At 40.8% G+C, this 17,174-nt stretch overlaps 1 protein-coding gene across 1 annotated transcript; it reads right to left on the bottom strand.

The window, feature by feature from the left end:
* Positions 1-483: 483 nt before the first annotated feature.
* LOC149845435 (putative BOI-related E3 ubiquitin-protein ligase 3) lies at positions 484-2,633 on the bottom strand. Its single transcript, XM_089997622.1, has 4 exons — positions 2,141-2,633; positions 1,947-2,029; positions 1,435-1,595; positions 484-1,163 (listed from the first exon to the last, which is right to left on the bottom strand). The coding sequence occupies exons 1-4, from the start codon at positions 2,197-2,199 to the stop codon at positions 603-605; spliced, it is 864 nt and encodes a 287-aa protein (XP_089853748.1). The 5' UTR covers positions 2,200-2,633; the 3' UTR covers positions 484-602.
* Between the last annotated feature and the right edge of the window lie 14,541 nt (positions 2,634-17,174).

Here is a 17,174-nt window from a genome sequence, read left to right as displayed (position 1 = left end):
TCTCTACGGCGACCGTACACCAGACAAATTACCACCTCGATGACGAAAATGCCCCCAACATGGTGATACGAACCCAACCAATACTTTCCAACTCCAACTATAGGTAGAACCCGTTTGCGTGTTCGGGTTAAATCGGTTCCAGGACTGAACCCGGTTATGCCGAGTCACGTTAAAGGTTAAAGTCTGGGACTGAACCCGGTTATGCCGAGTCACGTTAAAGGTTAAAGTCTGGGACTGAACCCGGTTATGCCGAGTCACGTTTCTGGCAGCAATCCCACCCATAAATCAGTTCCACCACCGTAGTAATAACATGGGCGTAGTGGGAAGAGCAGTCTAGGAGTTTTAAGTCGGACAGAAACTGTTAGTCGCTGAACCAGGGCGGAGTTTCTCCGAGTAAAAATGAAAAAAAAAAAAACATCAAAACAAACACATTTAAACGTATAAAATCGAAAATTTGTTTTTAAAGACGAATCAGAGAAAAGGTTGATACCCTCAACGTATTTTTATCCTATTTTCAACGAATAAAAATGAATTTCCTTTCTCCTCTAAGCACATAGGGAGAGAGAGAGAGACACAGAGAGAATCAGTCAGTCGGTTCAGGTTCAAGACATGAAGACTTGAACGGTGGCGGTCTTGGGGGTGAGGCAGAGCGGGCATGCCTCCGAGGCGGAGTCGCAGTCGGTGCAGAGGCAGAGGTGCCTGCACGGAAGCACCAGCACCGACACCTCCTTCCTCTCGCACATCCTGCACCACCTCCTCCTCTGCTGCCCTCCTCCGTCGCAGTCCGACTGGGCGTCGTCGGAGGCGGCGTTGGCAGCGGCTGGGGGGTTGCAGCACCCGCCGTTGTCTCCCTGGCCCTCCTCCAGCAAGGCCGGAGCTGGCTTGGCGTTGTTGTTGGTGGGGTTGGAGAGGAGGAGGAGCTCCAGGTCCCTGCGTAGGGCGGCGACGGTGGCCTCGTTGGAGAGGGCGAGGCTCCGCCATAGCTGACCCTCCACCAGCAGCGCACTCACCCTCTCTTCCAGCGCGTTGTTCCTCCTGTTCATGCTCTCTATCTCCTCCTCCTTCCCCCTCAGCATCCGCTGCATCCCCACCTCCACCGCTGACGCCACCAGCCTCCAGTACACCCTCCTCTTCTCCTCCAGTTCCGCCCTCGTCTTCTCCGCCTGTTTTTATAGTTCCAATTACAGAGAGAGTGAAGACATAGCAACCGATCTAAAAAAAAGAGAATCACTTCACTAAAAAAAATTGAAACGATGGTCGTTAGTGAGATTGGCGTGAGCTTTTTGGTCATCTGGGTAGATAGGGCGGAGTGGGTATTAAGTAGCAACGTCTTTCAAACGATGCGTCCGTATCCGTACCCACATCACTATTTCTACCCAATTAAATTTGACAATTAATAAAAATTGAACTACTGAAGAGAGAGAGAGAGATTACGTGGAGGGCGACGAATCGGTCGAGCTCTTGGCATTGCCTCTGGACCTTGACCAAAATCTCCCGGTCAAAGACCGACCGGAATTCGTCCCTCCCGCGCTTCTTAGACTCCGGAAAACAGCAGGAGAAGTCGGCGGCGGGTTTCTCCACGATCGGATTCAGGCCTGAATTCCACCCCCCCAAAAAAAACGAACCTTTTCGATTACAGAAGAAAATGACGAGAATGGTCATGAGCAAAAAAATGAATTCCCGGGACTTCGGGAGTTTTCTCAAAATTGCGAACATGCCCACTGAGATCGGAAGGGCATTATCGTCATTTTATGCGAGCCACGTCGGTGACGCCATCGCTACCGAAGAGGCTTGGAGCGTTGGTTGCATGAATCACGCAGAACTCGTTTTCCGCATAATGACGAAACTGTCCTTGGGAATTGCCATCAGAGAAAGGTTATTTTCGTAATCTAAATATACTTTTGGCGCTAATTTTAATCTGATTTTTTTACATTTTTTTCCCTCACCTTGGTGTGAGAAAGGAGCGAGATTTGAAGGGAAACTCTGGCTTTCTTGCAGAGGAAATCCTGCGATTGGGTTCACGAAATTCCTGAATCGACCAAACAGAAACACTCGTTCTATTAGAATCACCAATGACGAATTGAAAAAAAGAGAGAAAAAAGAGTCGAAATCGAAGAAAAAAGGAAAAGAAAAACCGTACCTGCTAGTGATTTCCGCCATTAATGGATTGTTGGAAGCTTCGCACGGTTGCAAAAACATGGAAAACCAACGGAAATGGAGAATTGAGTTTTCTTCCAAACGGCAAATAACGAAGTGGGTCGCTCTCCTTTTCCAGGGAAACCGAGGAGCAAAAGAGGAATTGGTCTCTTCGTGTTTGGAAACGATCCTGTCAGAGCAAAAGAGGAAATGGGTATTCTGTTTCCGAGCAGAAGAAGCGAAAACAAAGGTTTGGTTCTCTTTCTTCCCTTCAGATTCGAGGAAGAATAAGGGAGAGGAAGAAGAGGGTAGGGAGACAGAGTGGTGGCTTTTTAGCCTTTCGGCTGTGATTTCGAAGATGGTTAATAATAGGATAGAGAGGGAACGGAATAGATTGGATCGTTCCTTTGAGAGATTTTAAGAGTGAGGTGCCTTACGAATCGGCGTACTGCATGGCACCATCGTTGATAGAACGGTGAAGGGCGAAAAAGCATCCAACTGGATTTCGCTATTTGGGTGCTTACTTATAGGGGGGAGAGACCACAAATTGGGAGATCTTTTCTTCCCTTCCACTTCTCCCTTTTTATCTGTTTTTTTTCCTTTTTTTTAATGGTAATTAACAACTCTTTATTCATTTAAATAATGAGTAAATATAAGCAAGTTGGCCGTTTAGGGAAAAAAGAGTAACTTATACTTTGGCTGACTCATATAATTAATTGGTGGTGTTTTTTGATAACTAATGAAATAAATAAATGTCTGTCGAAAAAAAAAATGAAACAAATAAATGTTGGTGACGTGAAACAATTTCTTGCGAGTGATTATTTAAGAAAAGTAAATAAATTAATGCTCTTTTTGAAAGATACCTATAAGTTACAGGCCCAGCCTGTAACTCCATAAAGATTTCAAGCATAAATAAGCAAGTGTCTCTAATAGTATGACCATGCATGTGCATCATTTTGCCCTATTCACAATCAATACCTTATATGTTTGAAATGTAAAACAGTAAAAAAAAAACGGGTAAAACATTGCAATGAGTCACTGTTTTTATGGTTCATAAGATGGAAAGTCGATAATCAAAAGGTTGCATTCTCCAAATGGTAGATGGATTGTAGAAGCAGTCAACCTGCAAACAATTAGTTCCTATATATCTTAGGAACAGCAAACTGAATTGCCAATGTTTTCAAAGATTTCTATTGATAATGATTTTCTAAAAAAAGATGCAGAAGGTAACTCCTAATTTACAATTTTATGGGTGAATGTTTCCTACATTAAGTAAAAATTTTGTTAGTTTCCGATTTTTTGGATTTTTATTTTTAATGGGTGAAGCATATCTTGGTTTTGACTTTGTCAAGTTTTCAAGATTGAACAGCCTTCATTTGAAAAGTTTAAGATCTAACGGATGTATCTGTTAAAATGACAACCAAGTCCTAAATCTAAGGAGATGACTTATGAGTATCTTGAATTTCTTAAAATAGCTACAATGGCGGTAGAGCCATTCTTCCCGTTTGATAAATATAAGTTGGTTGGAAATATTCATCTTTAATAATATATAAAGCAAAATTAGAAGAAATCAACATCACCATCATCAAATTGCGGTCAATAATGTACTCCCACTCCCAAATCAATATTTTTCTCTTAGCATGTTAAGATTGGTTCTTAGCATACTAAGATTGAAAGGCTATGCACAAGTCTGCCACTATTAGAAATCCACCTCTTCTACAACTAGGGGTGGCAACGGGTCAGGTTTGGTTCGGACCCAGGTGGAATCAGACCTGGACTGGGTCCAAACCCGGGTCTAATCACACCCATCATAAGAGAAACCATACCCAGACCCATAAGAACTAGATTCGGGCCATACCCAGTAAAATAATATTTTTTATCATTTTTATATTGAAAAATTGCGGGTCTTAATCGGAAATCAGGTTGGGGCTGAGTCTGGTATAAAATTTCACAAACTATACCCGGATTCATGTATTAATCGGACCTTCGGATCTGGACCTGGGTCTTAATCGGGTCTTCTTATTTATCACCATACCTGAACCCTATAGGGTTTGGTACGGGTCAGGTCGGGGTAAACCTGACCCATTGACACCCTTATCTACAACTACTGGTGATACCTCTTAGGATAAGTATATAATATATTCTTTAGAACAAACTCGGCAAGTTAGGTTGATGTTGATCTAAGCAAGACACAAATAATAATAATAATAATAATAATAAACCTGTTAACTGAAATGTCACTCATTTCACTTTAATAAAGGCCATGAAATCACATGTAGAGGTTGGAGATTAAAAAAAAAAAGGTAAAACGGAGAATTAGTCACCCACTAGCTTTCTCGATTCGAATCGTTGTGACACGAGGACTGTATTTTTAAGGAAGTGATGCATTGGTTGTTGCTAAACAAGTTGGGTTTCCGATGACAGAATTCCAACCTTACCTTTTCCCTTCTATGGTTGCGGTGGGGGCAGACCTAAAAAGCAAGGAACGTAGGAAAGTTTGTGGTAATTTAAAACTTTAAATAAGATGCCAATATACTCCACACCTTCCTCATGAATTAATTCTCTCTTTTTCATTGCTTTGCTTGTCTTCGAATGTTGTTCTGACTTTTGAGTGAGGGGCACATTCAACTAAGTGTGTTTGCTTTAGGGGATGGCCATCCGACTTTGGGATCTCTCTCTCTCGATAAATATTTGCTACAATCGTTTGTACATACAATCTAGTTGAAAACACTATTTCTTTCAACTTTTTCCGCAATTTTTTTGTGGATGCAACTTATAAGATATGATTTACATGGTTTGTTTAGTAGAAAATAAGTTTTGGATCATGTATTTACAACATGCAAGTAGGTTTTCCAAGGGCTTCAAAAATTAATGGCGCACAATGTGCCAAATTTTTAAGAATTAAAAATCATATTTTTACATTGAAAAAATATATAGCAAACAGAACATGCTCCACACATCTGTGAGGTCAAATCGTGTATAGATGCAACTTGCATATGTGATTTCCCAAATAGATTGAACATAGATAGTAATAAATATTTATCATATATATATATATATATATTACTAATGAAGAGACAAAACTATTTAGGAGACATTGTGTTCTTTCCAAGAATTTATATTTTTATTAATAGTTAGACCTTACAAATATGATCGACATAGTTTGTCTAGTCCGGAGTAGATTTTGAAACATGTGATTGTGACATGTAAGCAGGTTTATCAAGGACTTTAAAAATCAACGGCTCATAATGTATGAAAACTTCACAACTCAAAAAATATATATTTTAGGTCAAAAGACATGATTCAATGTCTGATTCTTAGCAAACAAATCATGTTGAACACATCTACAAGCTTAGTTTGAGTCGATACAACTTTCACCTTTGATTTTCAGCTCAGTAGTTTTGTACCTTCATTAGTTTCAAAATATTTATGTGTATATGTGTGTTCGTGTGTGTAAGTGTCTGTGTGTGTATAATTGATGTCTTAAGATATAGTAAGAAAAAAAGAAAATGTGCCCTCTTCATATCTGCCTTTTCTTTATGCTCCCCAACTTTTTGAAGTAGCACTCAACCAAATCGGTGACCACTAAAACAGGAAGGACACCAAGACTATCTTGGGAGACAACGAATCAGATAAACAAATAATGCTTCACTAGGTACCCTCCTCATCTGTAGGGTGGATGAGTATTCCTGACCCACATGAATATTTGGTCCACCTTAGCAAAGGTGACCATGGCCCAAGTATTTTATTCCCAATTACCCAGACTGGCAGAGCTCCACCATGTGATCTCTTTGACAATGCCCAGTTATCACTTTTGCCTTTTCTTTATGTTATTTCCTGTTGCTTCTGTGCACAAAGCCTTGCCACTTTCATCTCCTATGTTTATATTCTAGCATAAGTGGGCACCCCACTTATCCCTAGATACTGATCTTTGCACATTTTTTTCTCACACTAGATTCCTGTGTGTTTGACTCATCTCTTTAGGAAGTCCTTTGATAATGTGATCATGGGTGAGATTTTTTATATAATTTATGGTAGTGTGGGCAAAGGGTTGTTTCCCTATGTGATGTAGATGGAACCTTTATTCTATTCTCTCAAGGAGGGGCGTGGTGACTTCCATCAAGAGCTACACCACCAACTGCTTAAAAGTTGAATGCATCTCCAGGCCCTTTTTTATACTGTATTGTCATCATACCCTATTTTGCATTGTGGAGTTCAACCACCAAAAGCATTGAAATGAAAGTGTGCATTGGAGATGCAAACCCTAGCAAATAGATTTATTTACTTTGCTGTCGGTGTCTACATTTAAATTATTTAGGCACACAAGTTTTAAATAACATATCTAGGGATATAGGCTCCCCTTGTTGAAAATAAAGTACCACAAAGTTCAGTATGTGGTGAGACAAAAGTCTGTCTCTGTTATGAAGCAAAGGACCACAAAATTCAGTGGGTGATTAGACACTTTCATACTTTACGTGATGAAAATTACCAGCCATTGTAAAAGGACTTCAAATTCTTGATCCCACTGTTGTCTCTTGGAATTGTGGTTCAATTGGTCCACTGGATGCAAATATAGGTAGAATAGGATTTCACTATAGTTTAAGGGCAACCGAGATAGTGGTTGCTCCTCAAGTCGGATTCTCGAATTGTACTTCCACTATCCAACCACTCCAATTTATTTGAAGGTATTAAAAATGAATTTTCCACTGAAAGTGAAAGGCCAAATTGATGATGTATTGGAAATTCAACCTAAAACTGTTGAATGGGGGACCTGTGAACGTTCAAATATTTATTCAAATTGACCAAAACCTTCCATGCATATGGACAGCTCAAGTGCTAAAGTGTGTGCCTATATATATATATATATATATATATATATATATATATATATATATATAGAGAGAGAGAGAGAGAGAGAGAGATGAGTAGGTGTTTAATGCTTTTTGTGCCTACTGCACACCGAGCTTTGGAAAGATTGTTTCTATTTTTTTTATGCGATCTACATGTTTGATTTTATGAGAATAAACTTTTGGATTGTTTGATTCCCACACCAAGTTAGGTTTTTATAAGATTCAAAAATCAATATCTATAATTTAAAAAAATTATTCAATGCTTAAAAAAAAAATTCCTAAAAAAAAAAACATGATCCAAGTGTGATTTCCTAGCAAATCGATCATGCATAACACATCTTAGGATTAGATTGTTGAAAAACAATCTGAAAACCCCGTCCACTGGTGGTAGGCAGTTGTTAGGCACTAAATGTTGGGATAAACCACCTCAAGTGGTGGTGGTTACCCATGATGTGGATAACATCCCCATAGAAGATGATCCTTTCGATAAACTTGCACAAAATCAGGTGAAACGATTACTCAAACTATTCACACTCTGTGCCTATAAAAAGGGGTATCATGAGCGACCCCTGAATATAGAGAAATACAGAAAAAATACAAAGGAAAAACAGAAATAAAAAAATAGGTCAAGAGCCTTACCTTTCATCTGGTGTTTTTCCATCCGGTAAGGAAAAAGATCATGCTCATCGACCGCATCCAACAACCTGCGCTCGTAGAGGGCAGCAGTCCGGCAGAAGAGAAGCTTTCCCTTACTCCAGCCACTACCAATAGCTTCCCTTGCTCTAGCCACCGCCAGCCATCGATCCTGGTTCACCGATGGTGGCATTAGGTACGCCTTCTTTTTGTTCGTTGTTTATGCACAGGATGAACCCAACAATGGGTTATGGGCCCACCACGCTTCAGTTGCGCAGGCGATGACATTTTTTTGACGACTGTCGCCATGAGGCGACAATGTTTTTTCGGCAGAGCAGAGTCACCATAGGACGACGTTGCTAGCAGTCGACAACAGGTCGCCGATGGGAAACATGGGTGTCAACGGTAGACGGCGGTTGTCGCCGTGGGGCAACAAAGTAAAAAAAAAACTGGATCGGGTTTTTACTTATGGTCGTCGGGCTGCAGGAGCTTCAACCGTCATCAGGGGAAGTCGCTGAAAAAGGGGATTGCTTTCGCCAGATCGTCGACATTCGTCCAACAACGTGCAACATAAGGGTTTTAAAACCCTTTTTTATTCTTTCCCCCTCTATCATCAGGTGAGGTGGGAGGAATTGTCGTCGGAAGCTGACAGGCCCGATGCAGTTTTCATTTACAGAAATTCTATTGAAATTGGTTTTGTATTAGTTTATGATGGTTTATACAAATTAAACGTGAAGATCCAAACTCAGAAGTCTTTGACTTCTGAATACACATTGGTTGAGAATAAATGTAGCATGATTAATGATAAATCCTACATGCTTTGGCATCAGAGGTTGGGTCATATCTTTGAAAAGAGAATAAAGAGACTTGTAAATGAAGAAATATTGAAATCTCTAGATTTTACTAATAATAACTTGTGTGTTGATTGAATAAAGGCTAAGCATACAAATACATATAAAGAGGGTGCCAAACGTAGTAGTGAGATATTAGAGATAATCCATACAAATGTATGTGAACCCTTTTTTCCCTGTTACACAAGCAAAAAATATTTTTTTACTTTTATTGATGACTATTCACGGTATACGTACATCTACTTGATCTTTAAAAAATCTGATGTCTTTTAGATGTTCAAGAAATTTAAGAAAGAAGTAGAGAAACAAACCAATAAAGTTATTAAAATAGTCAAGCTAATAGAGGTGGCGAATATTATGGTAGGTTTACTGAGATAGGGCAAAGGGAAGGATCATTAGCGTGTTTTCTCAAAGAGAAAGGCATTATGCCTCAGTATACCATGCCTGGTAGTGCCTACCAGAATGATGTAGCTGAAAGAAGAAATCAAACGCTTAAAGAAATGATCAAGGCCATGTTGAATTATTCAACACTTCCCATAAAGTTGTGGGGTGAAGCCTTAAGGACTGCTGTGCATATTTTGAATAAGATTTCTACGAAATCTGTGCCTAAAACTCCCTACCAGTTGTGGATAGGTAGAAAACCATCACTGTCTTATATGCACATATGAGGATGTCCAACAAAGGCTAAGTTGTATAACTCCCACATTAAAGCCTTTGATCCAAGAACAACTAGTGGATATTTCATTGGTTATCCAGAGAGATCAAAAGCATACATGTTTTATTGCCCATCTCATTCACCACAGATTGTTGAAATGGATAAGACAAAATTCCTAAAAGATGGTTCAGTAGGATTAAGTGCACTTCAAAACCTTGGTTTTGAGGATGTATAAGATTCAGTTTCATCACCTGTTAAGAAAAACACTGAAAGTAGGGATGGCAGGGGATCAGAGCAGAGGACAAGGTCTTCAGCCCCGCCCCGTTTCAAAATCTGAACCTTCATCCCCGCCTCCATCCTCGTTTCATGTCCTTCATCCTCGGTCCAAACGGGGGTGAGGCGGGGCGGGGCCCCGTTTCCCCTCAGTCTATAGTCATTCCTTAAAGGATTTGGGACAGGGCAGGGTGGGGAAAGGCGGGGATTGAGATGGGGACAGACGGGACAGGGGAAATTGTAAGTCCATCCCTGCCTCCATCCCCGCACGGGGATAGATTTTAACCTTCATCCCTGCCTCCATCCTTGTTTCATGCCCTTCATCCCAGGTCCAAACAGGGCAAGGCAGGGCAGGGGCCCATTGTCCCTGGTTCACTGTCATCCCTAACCGAAAGATACCACATTATAATTCCTAATGATGATGTGGTTGATCATCCGGTTGTTGATGCATAAATCCAAAGTGAACCTATTATGGACAATGCAGAAGAGCATTAACAAAATGATCAGGTTCAATTTGAGCCTGAAGAACGACCTGTTTGAAGATCCACACGAATTAGAAGATCTGCCATACATCCTGATTATGTGGTGTACCTTCAAGAGCTTGGTGATTTTATAGATATAGATGATGACTCGTTGACCTTTATGAAAGCTGTGGAAAACAAACAATCTATACACTGGATAAAAGTTATGAAAGAAGAGTTAGACTCTATGGTTAAGAATCAAGTGTGGGATCTTGTCGAGTTACCTAAGAGAGTAAAACTAGTAGGGTGTAAATGGGTCTTTAAGACCAAGAAGGACTCCAAAAGTAACATAGAGAGACATAAGGCAAAATTGGTTGCTAAAGGATTCATCCAGATAGAGGGCATTGACTATAATGAGACATTTTCTTTTGTCTCAACTAAAAAGTTAATGAGAATAATTTTGGCCCTCGTAGCTCATTATGACTTGGAGCTACATCAGATGGATGCAAAAACAATGTTCCTCAATGGAGATCTAAATGAAGAGGTATACATGAAACAACCTCTTGGTTTATCTGAAGATGATCATTTGGTTTGTAAGCTTAACAAATCAATATATGGACTTAAACAAGCCTCCCGACAATGATATATTAAATTTTTCCAAGTCATGGTGACTTTTGGGTTTATAGAAAATATTATTGATCAATATATATACCTTAAGGAAAGTGAGAGTAAATTCATTATATTGATGTTGTATGTGGATGACATTTTGCTTGCAACCAACGATATAAAGTTGCTTTCAGAGACAAAACAGTTTTTTGCATCACATTTTAATATGAAAGATATGGATGAGGCTGCTTATCTATTTGGCATTGAGATCCGTCGAGACAGAGCAAAGGGTTTTTTAGGCCTTTCCTAAAGATCCTATATAAATAAGGTGTTAAAGCAATATAGGATGGAAAATTTTTCTCTTAATTCAACACCCATATCAAAAGATGACAAGCTGAGCCTAAAGGATTGTCTACATGACGATATTGACAAACCACTGATGAGTGATTATCCATATGCATCACTTGTTGGCAACTTGCAATACATGTATACTTGTTCTCGTCCAAATATCTCTTTCACAGTAGGGGTACTTAGTAGATTTCAGTCTAACCCAGGTCTACCTCATTGAAAGGTTGTCAAGAAAGTCTTCCGGTATTTGCAAGGGACAAAAGACTATATGTTGACATATCATAAAATTGATCACCTCGAGGTCATTGGCTACTCAAATGCGGACTTAGAAGAATGCATTGATAGTAGAAAGTCTACTACTGATTATGTCTTCTTACTTGCTAGGGGTGCGATGTCTTGGAGGAGTGAGAAGCAGACGACCATTACTACTCACACCATGGAGGCAGAATTCATAGCATTATACGAGACTACCTCGCAGGCCATATGGTTGAAGAACTTCATATTACAGTTAAAGGTGATCAATTCCATTGAAAAGCCACTGAAGGTCTACTATGATAATGAAGCTGCGGTGTTCTTTTCAAATAACAATAAAAGTATTACATCATGTAAGCATATGAAATTAAAGTACTTTGCTATTAAAGAAATGACAAAGAATCATCTAATACATATTGTTAATATTGGTACCCAAAAAATGATTGTTGATCCTCTTATTAAAGGGCTAGCACCAGAATTATATTTCGAACATGTATTGAGGATGAGTTTGTTAAACTCTTTTTGACATATGCATATGAATAAAGTGATCAAATTTAGTTCATTGATTCTCGTTATTACTTGTTTGTTGTTAATCTCATAAGGATTAGAGATTCAACTAAGGATCTATAGAATAGATAATAAAGGCCAATCTATTCATCAAGTCATTCCCATAAAGTTTTCTGGTTAAGGGTTTATCATCGGAACAAGTGGAAGAATGTTGGGATAAACCACCACAAGTGGTGGTGGTTATACCCATGATGTGGATAACATCCCCACGGAAGATGCTCCCTTCGATAAACTTGCACAAAATCAAGGGGAACACGGTTACGCAAACCATTCTCACTCCGTACCTATAAAAAGGGGTATCATGAGCGACCCTCGAATATAGAGAAATACAAAAAAAATACAAAGAAAAAACAGAAAGGAAAAAACAGGTCGAGAGCCTTACCTTTTATCCGATGTTTTTCCATCCGGTAAGAGAACTGATCCTGCTCATCGACTGCATCCAGCAGCCTGCGCTCGTGGAGGGCAGCAGTCCGGCTGAAGAGAAGCTTTTCCCTGCTCCAGCCACCACCACTAGCTTCCCCTGCTCCAACCACCGCCAGCCATCGATCCCGGTTCAGCGATGTCGGCATCAGGTATGCCTTCTTTCTGTTTGTTGTTTATGCGCAGGATGAACCCAACACTAAAAGCATTGGACACCTACCCATTAATATATATATATATATATATATATATATATATATATATATATATATATATATATATATATATATATATAGAGAGAGAGAGAGAGAGAGAGAGAGAGAGAGAGAGCATTTGTTTCATTCAAAACGATAGTGTTACCTTCTAAGCCGCAAAGGCAGGATATATGGATTTGACTCGCAAAGTTTGAATTTTTTTTCAAAAAAAAACTTTATTCTTTAATCAATAAAAAAACTAAGCATTTAATATTTAAATATTAAAAATGTTTCTATTGAAATATTATTAAAAGTAATACAATTTATTTATAAAATAATGGCCGTACGAATCTATGCCCATTCGTGTCACCAGAGGCACGCTGCTAAAACACCATGCCGCTGTGACAGATTACCATCCTGGAAACCTACGTGATTTTGACAAAAATCACTTTACTATCTGAAAAAGAGAAAATAAAACTACAAACCGTTCTTTTTTTTTTGGGGGGGGGGGGGGGGGAGGGGGAACATAATGATGGTCTCCATTGGTTCTGCTCAATCTTTTGCAGTAGTTATATGACACATTCCACAGTGAAGTGGTGAAATATCTTTTGTTATCAGACCATGAAAGTGGTGGAAAATGCTTTTGCTATTGAGATTCGTAAAGCATTGATGTTCAAAACAGAGTTGTGCACAAAAGAAATTAAGTGTTTGGCAAATCGAGTGTTGTTGGCTTTAAAGCAATATTTACCTCCATCCTATGTGCAGAAAGGTTACTACTGGCAAAATTTCCACTATGTATCAGTTGCAACCTCTTTGGGTCGCCTTGGGTTTAGTTTACCAAAGACTTTTTTTTTTTTGACAGAGAAAGCTGGGTTTAGGCAGACCCCTACCAGTTATATAATTATACCATTGGGATTCGAACTTGCTGCGTCCCAACACAAGGTGACGTGCACTAACTGCTCCTACTAGACAAGCGGAGCCCCTGCTAGTCAAGCCAAGCGGAGCTCCGGTTGTGTCAGCAGGAATCATATTCGCAATCATGCGGTTCATCTTGAAGGGTGAGTCAGGGCCTAAGATCAAGGCAGAAACTGTAGATGAAACCAGCAGCAGTTTCCATTTCCCTTAATTTTAATTTGTGTCATTTATTTAGAATCAAGCTCATACCATATTTCCCAATGTTTCCTAGACTGTCAAGCACCCTAAGGCCTCGTTGGCCATGGACAATAGTCTTTGACAGATTCGAGGATTCTGAGAATTTGTTCCTTGTCAGGTTCCAATAATTCACAGACTTTGATCCCTCTAAGACTGTGGTACATGACTTGGTGCGTGTTCCACGGGAGGTGATAAATGAGACACCCTTCCCGTACACCAAGGGTCGAACCAAAATTCGATCTGATCTCCTTTACCAATCTTTCAGTTAACTAGATTATGAATCCTTCTTGGAGTTTGCAGGATTCCCTGCCAACCATATGAGCCTTTGTAACCAAGTTCTGAAACCCATATCGATTCCTTAAACATTTACATCTTATGAGCTAACCCCAGGCCGAATGCTGCTGCTTTTTGTACAGTTTCCATATATGCTTAGCCAAGAATGCTCTGTTTATTTCACTCACACTCCGGATACCCAGGCCTCCTTTGTCCAGCGGTTTGCATATATGCTCTCATTGCAGGAGGTGAGTAGCTTTATGGTTCTCATTATCCTTTCATAGAAAATCCCGCATAAACTTTTCAATTCTCTTGCTAACATTGGCTGGGATTTGAAAAAACCCCATCAAGTAGACTGGAAAGGATTGAAGGATGGATTTGATCAGCGTGATTCTGGCTGCCATAGATATATTTTTGCTATTCCACTTGTCCATACTTGATTGAAAATTTGCCAAAAGCCCCTCACGTTGCATGTGACGGAGCCTCTCCTTGAACAGTGGCAGCCCTAAATGCACATTTGTTGGCAATTATCATCGTTTTTCCTTGAGAGGTTGCATGGGATCAAGGAAGACTTGTCTCTGCTTATCTGGAGCTCGGATGCGTCCTCGAATAGCTCCATATTATCAATGAAAATTTTAAGAGATTCCTTACGGTCCCTAATAAAAAACATCGCATCATCTGCATAGAATGAGTAATGCCACCCACCGAAAGGTACCAACCGCCACAGGGGATATTCGGCTGAGAGAAACCGGCCAGTTGAGTTGTCTGGAGAGGCGTTCCATTATCAGAAGAAATAGGTATGGCGACATTGGGTCGCCCTGACGTATGCCCCTGCTTCCCAAAAACAGACGAGTCGCTTCCCCATTCATTATGATCGCGTATGAAGGGGTTCTCATGCACGTCATAATTTTGTCCGTCCACCAGGATCGAAGCCAAAAATCTTTAAGAGTTTCTTCCAAGAAAGTTCAATCCACCCTATCGTATGCTTTGGCCAGATCAGTTTTAAATATCATGAGCCTCATCCTATCAACAATGATTTTGCAAGTGATTTTATAAACAAAATTGCATAGACCAATTGGCCAAAATTGGGATAGGGAGAGCGCCCTTTCCCTCTTAGGGATCAAAACAACATGGGTGCAATTGACTTGTTTCAATAGCTTTCTTGAATGGAAAAAAAAAATTATGGCTCTATTGACGTCATTGCCCACTATTTCCCAGTACCTCCGGAAGATAGAACCTGAGAATCTGTCAGTTCCAGCGGCGATGTCCGTATTCAGGCTGAATACCGCATCCTTAATCTCCTTTTCGGTGAGCTCTGCCTGGAGTAAGCTATTGTCATCTGGGCTCGCCTTTGGTTCTTCCTTTCCAGAGGATGTTTTTTGAAATAACTTGCTGAAGTAATGTTGGACATTTGAGTTTGGGTCCAACCTATTAGTAGGCAGTAAATGAGTGTTAGTGGGGTGGACGTTACGTGAATGTGAAGAGCTCACATTCTGTAACCACCCCAATCTTTCTCTATAAATAAAGAGCTGGACTGTACGATGAGAGCAGTACTAAATGTTAGCCTCTAGCCTATTGCCCATAATTGTCATTGGATTCAGAGTCCGGCGGCCTGGGCTCATCGTGGGCGTCTATAGGTTGAGGAGAATGCCGAGCACCTGCACATCGCATCGACTATGGTGTCTATCGGTACGTGCTTATTTTGTATTCCGGTTTTAATTTATTCAAATACGCCAACATTGGGTTATGGGCCCATAGTCATCACGCATTCTACTGTGCGTGGGTGTATCGAGAGCATTTAGTTTAAGCTCGTCGATGTCGGCGTATCCAGTTATTGCTGCTGACATATACTCGGGCTTGTTGTCGCATTCCCGCACCAACGACGATAGCGGTCAAAGACGGTGGGTAGCAGAATCGGGGCAGGCATGTGTGTATGCCCGTTTTGCTACCGATGATCGACGATGTTCTGAACTCGATTTGCCTGCAGTAAGCATCCTACTACTCCTCTGCTAAAGCTTATAAAAACAGAGGATGTTCATGTCTTCCCCCTTCGCATAGACGGTTTCAACCAAGAAGGAAGGGGAGACGGTTGACGCGTTCGTCGTTGACCTTCACCGTAGCCTTTGTCGGTGGAATCACTATCACCGATGGCGGGCAGGCATCAGGAGACTCTTTTCATTTTTTTGGCCGAACCCTATCATCGGTGACCTTGTCGGTTGGTCGCTGGTGGCGACAGCCAGCCCCGGCGGCAGGTGTTGCCATCGGCGACATATCTGTATATTAAAAAAAAAAGGGTTGAAAACTATTACTTGCCGATGGATTTCCCCGAAAAGGTGAGGAGGCTGAATATAGTTGACGACCTCGCCGACGCAGCTGGTTGTATTAAGACCTCGCCATATTTTTGCTATCACGGACCGTCGTGCTTGCCAAAACCCCAAATCCCTTATTGGATGGGTTTCTTTTAGAGGGGTTTCAGCCATGGGTCGTCGTTGGGGAGCAGGCAATGTCTTCTGTCATCGAGCATCGCCTTTTCACCGACATCATCGTCGGTGACTTTTTCTGCAATCAGGAGGTCAAAGGGGCATTTGCCCTCTTCGGTGATGATCAGATCAGGGTGGTTTCCGCCAAGGTTGTCGCCAGAGACCGTCAGGCATGGTGGTGGTGGTCGTTGCAGGCAGACCTTTTGGCCTATCGCCGTGGGGTGACACCGGTTGCCGAGGGGCGACGTGGGTCGCCATTAGGTTTTTGAGAAAACCTGATGGCTTTCGGTTTTCTCAGAAACCGAAAGCCATCTGGTTTCTGTTTTTATGCTGGGTACCAAGTTGGATCGAGTGTACCGACCCGGTGGTTGGCCCGATCCAGATCTATTTTGGGTGGATCGGGTATGCCTCACCTTCTTGGACTGGGCCCGATCCTAGTACCAGATCCGCGGTGTGGGTTCAGACCAGACTCAGACTCATTATGGTTCAAGGACTAGGTCTGATCCAAACATCGGGTCAGATCCAACTCGATTGGATCAGAACCGGACTCATTTGTATTCCGGGTATGAATTTCGACCCGATTTATACCGTTACACTCAAAATTTTGAGACGCGTCCAATGATATATAACTTGAATTTCGCCTCTAAAATTCGTTCGAAAATAACATAAATTTTGCTTGAATTTAAAGGTTGACTAAAACTCTTTCTCACATTTTAAGTGGCTCAATCAGGCCTTGATAATGAAACCTGAGCCAAGCCCAGACTCAAAATCATCCGCCTGAAATCGAGAATCTATCAATTTTTCTTCTATACTTAGCCAAATTTTCAAAAAATCTCAAAATGAAGAAGTGTGAAAATACGCGATATTATAGCCCTTATCACAACTGGTGAATCAGTTGCATTTATCGAGTTCTTAGGAAAAGATCAACTTTCATTTTGTTGATGAATGATGATTACTTGTTATCTCAACATTTATGGATGACTCGTTTTGTCAGCAATTGTTGATGGATAATAATTACTCATT

The sequence above is a fragment of the Nuphar pumila genome, chromosome 2, assembly GCF_984573655.1.
Source record: "Nuphar pumila chromosome 2, dmNupPumi1.hap1.1, whole genome shotgun sequence".
NCBI classification, from domain to species: Eukaryota; Viridiplantae; Streptophyta; class Magnoliopsida; order Nymphaeales; family Nymphaeaceae; genus Nuphar; species Nuphar pumila.
Note: the sequence above shows the minus strand (reverse complement) of the source record. Positions and strands in the feature narration are given on the sequence as shown.

What these genes read in the sequence shown, in the direction of transcription:
- LOC149845435 (XM_089997622.1), bottom strand. Translation starts at nt 2,199, where the DNA reads ATGTTTTTGCAACCGTGCGAAGCTTCCAACAATCCATTAATGGCGGAA. An exon ending in CGCTCCTTTCTCACACCAAG is followed by an intron (nt 1,596 to 1,946) that starts GTGAGGGAAAAA and finishes GGTGGAATTCAG; the next exon opens with GCCTGAATCCGATCGTGGAG. An exon ending in ACCGATTCGTCGCCCTCCAC is followed by an intron (nt 1,164 to 1,434) that starts GTAATCTCTCTC and finishes CTATAAAAACAG; the next exon opens with GCGGAGAAGACGAGGGCGGA.